This window comes from Electrona antarctica (assembly GCF_951216825.1).
Source record: "Electrona antarctica genome assembly, chromosome: 14".
Taxonomy (NCBI): Eukaryota; Metazoa; Chordata; class Actinopteri; order Myctophiformes; family Myctophidae; genus Electrona; species Electrona antarctica.
In genome coordinates this window covers 47948620-47958123 of record NC_136795.1, presented here as the reverse complement: position 1 = coordinate 47958123, position 9504 = coordinate 47948620, and the positions used below count along the sequence as shown (strand labels likewise).

Genomic DNA, 9504 nt, shown 5'->3' with positions numbered 1-9504 from the left:
AAAATGTAGCCTAATGTCTCCCTGGGACCCAAACCACTGAAAATAGTCAATCTAGTCTACGACTACATTGAGTTCACAAGCTTTTAGATTAGCTATTTTCACTACTTCTAAGTATAATGTTTTGTCTAATTTATGCCATTTCTTAGATTTTATTTATTTATGAAATTCTTAACAACTCGCAAGTCGCAACCAATGAATAATGAATAAATGAAGGCAGTGACCCAAAAATGGACCCCGACCCACTGGTCTACTCTAGACCACCTCTGGAACCCCCTCAACCTCAAGGACCACTGGTGGTCCCCGGACCACTAGTTGAAAACCACTGCTCTTACAATAACAGCAGGTCATAAATTATTATAAGACGCTACACTACACACTCCGGCACAGTAGGTGGCGGTATGCACTGACTGTATACATAATAGGTTTTTACCCGGCATTCCAATGAAATAATCAGAAGTAGTGAGAGTGTAGTTGTTTTGGTGTAACTTCAGTCTAGTTCAGTGTAGTTCAACAGACAGAGGATCATGTCGTTCTGCTCCTTTAACGGCGGAGAGGTCTTCAAAGACCACTTCAGTCCAGGTCTGATATGATACGTCTCTGTTTCTGTCTTCTGACATTCAGATATTCTGACATTTTAACGACCGTGAATGAATAATGACTTTAAAACAACTATAGCCGCCTGTGTGGGTCATGTTGCCTAATGTAGCTTTGCTAAAAACATCGTTTCAAAGCTGATCATAATAACGACCAAATTGACATAGCCTCGTATATTATACACTTATATTATACAAATCTACTAGTAGCCTACTAACGTACTGCTCAGTACTTTAGACGAAAGACGCCACCGGGTCCGGGATGTCGTGCTAGCAGATCTAATAGTAGGCTATGTAATGTAAAAACTCATGCCAGTCATGACGCAACTTCAACCTTTTTGTATGCGTAAGCCCTTTACATCTACATAAATGTTCATATTTCAAATATAAGGTTCTCACCGCAGGGCCACGGATGTTACACGAGTCCTCGGGTGGCTGTAAATACCCGTATCGTCCTTTATTGTTAAATAAAAAAGCATTTTAATCGGTGGCCATTCCCATTTGTTTTCGCCATTGTGCTTTCAACTACGTGACCCTATCGGTTGGGAGGTGTATTGCACTCTGATTACATTATAACTATGAGGAAAATGGCCATCGATCGGATTAAACATGCTTTTTATTGAGCAGTAAGGGAGATACGGGTACTCATGCCCACCCGAGGACTTGTGTAACCTCCGTAACCATGGGGTGAGCACTGTATATTCGACATTTGAGCGTTTATGTAGATATACGCGTTAGAAATGGAGAAAGTGCACAAGACGAGTTGAAGTTCCGCCACGCCGCTCGTGACAGATGAGGTGAACCATGGCTATAATGTAACCTACTTTCTGATTATTACACAAGTGACAAGTCCAGTCAGTCAGTGGTTATTGATTACACAATAATGTTACATCAGAGAGAGTTACAGTAGCTGGCTGCTGCTGGTGAAAACCCAGAGCCGTGGTGAAAACAGCACAGATTCTGTGTGAAGACAAACAAAGGACAAACCATGGAAAATACATGTTTTACTTGTATTTGATGTCAAGCATGTATCTATTAAATTCAATTATTGTCAATTAACCTCACATTAGCTTATTGGAATGAGAAAACACAATGTTTGCATTTACAAAAACAAGTTGTCATATATTAAAAACAATCAAAAACTTGGGAAAGCTAGCTTACCTATAACCAGAAAAATGTTTGTTTATTTTTAGAAATGGTTATGTAGCTATCCTTGGTGGTGATTAGTACCTGTCAGTGGTTTTCAACCCTTTTCATAAGGTTCATTATTTCTCAGACCCAAGACTTAATATTTGTGTGAATATTTTGTTATCGTTGGATAAGACTTTGTCCACATTTCCATGCTGTAGGCTATTGATGTTGCTTGCTACCATAGGAGAGATATCAGGCAAACGTTGATCACAAATATAATTTATTCAACCTTCTCTAATTGAGGTAAATGAAGTAATGCAGATGTTTAACAAAAAGTTAACTCTTGAGAGTGTAAAATTAAACCAAATTAACCCGTAAGGGTACATTTGGTTTCATTGTACACTCTCTAGAGGGGCAGACCATGACAAATAACTTGCATATATTGAATTGAATAACCTTATAGTTTCACAAAAACTAAAAATAAACATTAATAGCCGATTTAAAAGTGTAAATAGCTGATAGCAGTTCAAAATGCATGCGTTTTGAGCTTGAAAATCTGCTATTTCCACTTTTTAGTTTAAAAAAATATATTATCATTTGTGTGTGTGTGTGTGTGTGTGTGTGTGTGTGTGTGTGTGTGTGTGTGTGTGTGTGTGTGTGTGTGAGTGTGTGAGAGTGTGTGTGTGTGTGTGTGTGTGTGTGTGTGTGTGTGTGTGTGTGTGTGTGTGTGTGTGTGTGTGTGTGTGTGTGTGTGTGTGTGTGTGTGTGTGTGTGTGTGTGTGTGTGTGTGTGTGTGTGTGTGTGTGTGTGTGTGTGTGTGTTTAGATAGGGATGCTCCGATCAGGTTTTTTCGGACAGATCTCATGATTGACCGATACCGATCTTGTGCGTAATAAGGGGAAACCCCACGTCAAAACTGTTCCTGTGTGTGGGGACGAAGGGGAGAATGTTTAGGCCTGTGACGTCACAAAGATGCAAATGATATCGTACTGATTGACGTTTATACCACTTAAATGGTGTAAAAGATCCGTTTCTCCAGATAGGGTAAATTGCTGATCACAGATCGAGTCATTCGGAGTTTGACTGTACTCTGTAGTACTGACAATCAATCAATCAATCAATCAATCAATTCTCTCTCTCTCTCTCTCTCTCTCTCTCTCTCTCTCTCTGCAGGCATGTATGTGTGTGTGAAATGTGAGCACCAGCTGTTCTCCAGCAGGTCCAAGTATGATCACTCGTCCCCGTGGCCGGCCTTCACAGAGACCATCCTCGAGGACAGTGTCTCCAAACACCAGGAGAGACCGGGTGCTTATAAGGTGACTTCATCTGACAACACACTCGTTCAGTCATTCATTCATCAATGGCTCAGGGGTAGAGTCGGACAGTCGGATGGGAACAGTGAGGGTTCCCAGTTCGATCCCTGTGGGCTCCCCCAGAGTTAGTGTCGAAGTGTCCTTGAGCAAGACTCTGAACCCCTAATTGCTCCCGATGAGCAGGTTGGTGCCTTGCATGGTTTCCTCCGCCTTTGGTGTGTGAATAGGTGACTGTAATGCAATCTATCTAAAGCGCCTTGGAGAAACGCGCTATATGTCACCAACTCACCATTTACTATTTATCCATACCCTCATTCATTCAGCCGTCCAATTAATTAATTCATGCATTACATTAGATTAGTTATATACAGCATCACAATCGTTTCAAAACCACTGTATCCATTTATTTGTTGGGCTCTTCAAAAAATATCAGATCTACAAGCTCACACTCACAGCGAGCTTGTACGTCTGTTTTTTTTGGGTGGTGGGGTTTATACGATTGTTGTCAGGGGGCGGGTCCTTGCAGTGTTGTTTTTGGCAGCAAAATTTGATTTTAGTTTTAGTCACAGTCTCTTGAATAGTTTTAGTCACATTTTAGTCACCTGGAATGTTTTACTGTTAGTCTAGTTTTAGTCGACTAAATGTCATAAGATTTTAGTCGACTAAATCTACAGTTGATTTTCGTCGAACAAAATGTATTTTGGCGGGCCTTGATGCCGTCGTAATGACTTGCTGAAAATAGCCGATCTACAAGCCCACAACGCGACGCAGCGCGACGCGTTGTGAGCTTGTAGATCGTCTATTTTCAGCATGCAACCAAGTGTAAAATGACTTATACTGGATCTCTTGTCCACTAGTCCCTTCCTCAAATTTTAGTCTAGTTTTTATTTGTTGACAAAATCAGTATATTTAGCCATAGTTTTAGTCATCATATGGCTTAGTTTTTATGTAGTTTTTGTCAGTGAAAAAAGGTAGTCGACGAACATTTTTTCGTCATAGTATTAGTCGACGAAAACAACACTGGCGTGGACAGTCACCTCAGTCTTAACGATCGGTTTTGAGAAACAAACGTGCAGCTTTGTCTCACGTGGTTTGAACAAAGCCTTTACTGTCAGGGTTCCTTCTTTGTCCTCGGTGGAAACCTGGCATATTGTCAGCAGCGCTCACTCCTGGAGCTGACATGTTGTAGCTCTTTCTTTTTTCAACTCTCGTCGTGTCTCCTAACCTTTCCACCATGTTTGATTCTTGTCTAAGCGATGGTGTTGTATCTCATTTCTACTACTGTACTACTACTATTACTACTACTACTTCATCACTACACTGATGAAGGCTGGATAGCCGAAACGTTTGTCTCCTGTCCAACATGCAAGAATACATTATTGAAATGCAACCCATTACCGTTATTTATATGATTTGAACGGGTAACGTAACCCATTTTGGGCGGGAATCCATTTTGGTGTTTTAAAGCATTATGTTATACTTTAGCTATTGAAAAATAGCAGATCTACAAGCTCATAGCGCGGCACCGCTTACGTTGGTGTCATGTGTCCTGTTTTATAACCTGTCTGTAAAGCACTTTGTAACTATATGTTTGGAAAGGTGCTATACAAATAAATTCATTCATTCATTCATTCATTCATTCATGTCTCTCCAGGTGCTTTGTGGCAAGTGTGGCAATGGACTGGGCCACGAGTTTGTGAACGACGGCCCGGGCAGAGGACAGTCACGCTTCTGAATCTTCAGCAGCTCACTGAAGTTCGTCCCTAAAGGTACAAGCGGTCGGTCTGCTTCTGTGGAGATGGTGGTTATGTGAAAGAAATACCACTATATCTAGGCTCATGCTCTAACCCATTTTGGGCGGGAACCCCTTTTGGTCTTTCAAGCATTATGTTATACTTTAGCTATCGAAAAATAGCAGATCTACAAGCTCATAGCGCGGCACCGAGTGCCGCACTACGAGCTTGTAGGTCTGCTACTTTTGAAAAATCGTGAAAATGTGGTGCAAGAATGAATATGTATTCTTTCAGAGCGAACATTTTTAACTCAAATCCTTGCTTCTGGGAGGTCCCTGGAACTACATATTTTCAGATGGGGGTCTGCAGCCAAATACAGATAATTCTGGGCGTCCTTGACATGAAATTGTTGAGCACCACTGACACAGAAACGTAGGTTTCTTTTAGAAAACTGTCAGGATTTAGAAGACATTTTGTAGAATCGTCCTCAGGTCTAAATGCTCTAATAGGCATGCTGGTGTAGGAGTGCATTTGCAGTATATAGCCAGCAGACTCCTTTTACCATCTACTCCTCCTTTTACTATCTACATGGATGCAAGTTCTCAGTCGCCAGGACTGTTCTCCGTCATTTGGATTCCATAGAAGCCAGCATGTACTTCTATGGAAGCATGTTGCACAGCAAAAATAGCCTATCTATAAGAGCTCAATGACGCATTGAGAGCTTGTAGATAAGCTATTTTTGGTTATTTTAAGATTAGAGCATTTGAAGTCGTAAAACTAGCAATATGTCCAGAAACATCTTCCATGCCATTTTATTAGTCCAGGCCAGGGGCACCTGCCACTGTTTATTGTAGTGCTACAGGTTTAAACCCTCAATCTGTGAATTATTCACCAAATTGGTTAATTAGTTAATTGGCTAACAGCAGGAACTGTTCCTTTCACATGGATTCACAAATCACACATTAGGAGTTGGCCATACAGTAACAGTACCAACGTCAGTCGTGAGATTCTATTTTAGCTTTAATGCTGCTATAAGCAATATTTCTCAAAAATGTAATGAACTTTTTTTTCTTTTTTGGGGGGGGGGGATTCAGACAGCTAGCCATCAATGAGTACAACGCTCCCAAACATTCTTTTCTGTCTCTGTGACACATCTAGGGGCCGCAATCTGCATTCAAATATGTTCTTGGAAGCGTTGTCATTGGTGGGAAAAAACCCGGTCGAAATGACTAAGCAATCAAGAAGTAGACAGGCAAATCGACCAATGACAAAGCTTCTAGGATGCAGATTGCGGCCCCTAGATGTGTCACAGAGACTACTTTTTTTTAAGAGCGTTTTAAAAAGTCATTAAAATTGACATTTCGTCTTAGTTTTAGTCGACTGAAAACAACACTGCCTGGCATCCATGTTGTTTTGTGCATGTGATAAGTATGGCAGAAATGTTGATAATACTGTGGGGGAAACAGAGGGAATGTGGATAAATAGCCGATCTACAAGCTCTCAATGTGTCACATTGTGATGCAGTGTTGAGCTTGTAGCACTGCTATTTAATAACGACATGCCCAAAATGGGGTTAATGGTTAACTGCTGGAGTCCTACTGGGTTAGAAAAGGAAAGGGAGGGACATTTTGGTGGGTTTTTACAACAAAGTACAATTTACAACAAGTATTCTGTTCCGTCTAATCTAACCCATTTTGGGCGGGAACCCCTTTTGGTGTTTTAAACATTGTTATAATTTAGCTATTGAAAAATAGCAGATCTACGAGTTCATAGCGCGCCACCGAGTGGCGCGCTATGAACTCGTAGGTCTGCTATTTTTGAAAAATCGTGAAAATATTTATTTCAGAAAACTGGAGGATTTAGAATATATATATATATATATTTCTTTCCTTATCAAGGCAGACAGAATTAAATCTATTCTTATCTACCAATCACAAGTGTTTTTTAAACTTCTGAGCATCCTGCATCCATCCTTCCTTCCTCATATCCTGAGGATATGAGAAAGGATTGATATCCTAATATATCCTGATGTCCCTAACATCTCCTGTCTCTCCTCATCTTAAAACCTTTAGTGACCAGTAGCTGGTTACTGTGACCCTTCCAGATATCATTATGTGTCATCATGTTTAATCATTCTTTTTTCCTTTTTTTCATCCCATGATTTTGTAACGCATTTTTCACCCCTGTGTAAATTATCTAATGTGATCCTAGGCTCTACACACCCTCCGCCAACCTGGGGAGAGCAACGGACTTGAACTCATGCCTGAGTGTCCAAGTTGCTCCTTTTACACCTGACGGGGGAGTTTCCCTGGTTGGACGTAGCGCGTGGAAGGAACACGTTATTCCAACCAGTTCCTTTCCCCTCCATCAGGCGCCCCGGCTGGCCAGGGGTTACTGCATGTTTTTTGTGAGGGTACCTACTAGGGATGCACCGAAAGGGAAATTCTTGGCCGAAAACCGAAAACCGAATACCGAATATCCGAATATGATTAATATTATACATCTTTTTTCCTACCATTGCTGTCATGGCCGTACCTTAAAGCTACCTGATTTATGACAAAAGTAATGGTTATGGCAAAACTTTAACTTAAATAATAATCACTATTATGGGTCCATAAAACATTTATTCAGCTCTTTTGAATGCATTAATTGCATACACTATTCGGTGATATATTTTCTGCCTATTCGGGCCGAAACCGAATAGGCCTAAAATGCATTTTTAACCATTTTCTGCTGAATATTTTCTGTGGCAAAATATTCGGTGCATCACTAGTACCTACCCTAGGGGACACGGGGGGAACATGTGAGGGTACCTACCCTAGGGGACACGGGGGGAACATGCAAACTCCACACAGAAAGGCCCTTTCGCCAACCCCGCCTCGGGTATGGGCACTGATGACGCGGAGGAGGGAACACGTTGTACATGTTGGACATTCTTAATATAGCAGTTCCATATCACCACATGATACTATAGAATTTTCCTAACAACGTAATTTGGTCCTCTGCTCCAACTACATCCATGGTTGTTCTTGTGCTGTTGTTCACAGACAAGGTGGATGGACAGTAAGGTGAGGTGAATGATGTGTGTTTATCCTCTCCTGTTGTTCACAGACAAGGTGGATGGACAGTAAGGTGAGGTGAATGATGTGTGTTTATCCTCTCCTGTTGTTCACAGACAAGGTGGATGGACAGTAAGGTGAGGTGATGGAGGTCCAGGATGGATGGATGGACGGAGCTGATGTGTGTTCTGCTCAGCGTCGGGGACAGTAGATGATGGGTTCTGGGACAAAGCCCCTCCCTGGGACGCCCAGGACTCTGATGGACCGTGGACCCCTCTGGCACCGCAGAGACAGAACACTCTCACGCACAAAGTCAAAGACGTACGATTTGTCACACACGTCACCGCAGTGAAATTTGTTCTCCGCATTCGATCCAATCTCTTGGAGCGGTGAGCCGCAGCCGTGCCGCGCTCGGGAATCATTTGATTAGTAGATATGCCCCCCCCCCCCCCCAATCCAACCCTTTGATGCTGAGTGTCAAGCAGGGAGGCATTGGGTCCCATTTTTACAGTCTTTGGTATGACCCCGGCTGGGGATCGAACCTCCGACCTCCCAGTTTCAGGGCGGACACTCTAACCACAAGGCCACAGACTCTGGGCTGCAGCGACAGACTACACACACACACACACACACACACACACACACACACACACACACACACACACACACACACACACACACACACACACACACACACACACACACACACACACACACACACACACGCACAAACAGCTAATCGGTTAGCATAATTTAATTTAAACAGGATCAGTCTATCACATAATTGTCTTGGCTTTCGGGCGGAAACCTTGTGTAATAACTTTATGATAGAATCTTTTATTTATATAGCGCCTTTCTCAAACGGAAGTCACAAAGTGCTGCACAGAGAAATTACACTTTGAAACAAAACCAAGGGAAACTAATCACAATTTAAACGGATGCAAATAGAAAACGGCTAAAGCTGATACAGAAATTCGACATGAAAAGAGAGGAATTGGGCTGTATAACGATGTCTAAAAGCATTTTAGTTTCATTGGTTACAGTGCCTAATTTTGTCAGTTTTAGTCAGTCTTTTGAATAAAATGCTGTTTAGTTTTAAGTCATATTTTAGTCATCTGAAATGTTTTGGTTTTAGAAGACCGAATAATTTGCGGTCGACTAAATTTACAGTTAATTTAAATCGACAAATTATTCTCAAACATGCATTCTTTGCAAACGTGCATTCACTTGTTTTTAACACATTTTGGGCGGGAACCCCTTTTGGTGTTTTAACTAAGCATTATGTTATACTTTAGCTATTGAAAAATAGCAGATCTACAAGCTCATAGCGCGCCGCCGAGTGGCACGCTACGAGCTTGTAGGTCTGCTATTTTTGATAATAAAAATGTGGCACAAATCTTTATTTCGACGTCAGGCCTAAATGGGTTAATACGTATGCGTTTCAATTTGAGAACGGTGGAACATTTACACTCATTCAGCATATTATCGAACAATCTTTTAATTTACAAACTATAAGATAAGCAAGTCATTCATCATTCACTTCTCTAACCAGTCCAGTCCATGTCAGGTCAGCGGTTTCTTTAGCTTGCAATAATATTTCAGGTTTAGCATAAACACACCATCTTTACCTACCTAAAGTAACCTCGGCTTGTGTGCTTTTGCCTTTTGAATGAAA

At 41.5% G+C, this 9504-nt stretch overlaps 1 protein-coding gene across 1 annotated transcript; it reads left to right on the top strand.

Moving 5' to 3' along the window:
* Positions 1 to 452: 452 nt before the first annotated feature.
* Positions 453 to 8559, top strand: LOC306936089 (methionine-R-sulfoxide reductase B1-A-like). The gene is made up of 4 exons (XM_079519526.1): positions 453 to 579; positions 2898 to 3040; positions 4692 to 4806; positions 7946 to 8559. The coding sequence occupies exons 1-4, from the start codon at positions 525 to 527 to the stop codon at positions 7963 to 7965; spliced, it is 333 nt and encodes a 110-aa protein (XP_079375652.1). The 5' UTR covers positions 453 to 524; the 3' UTR covers positions 7966 to 8559.
* Positions 8560 to 9504: the final 945 nt, after the last annotated feature.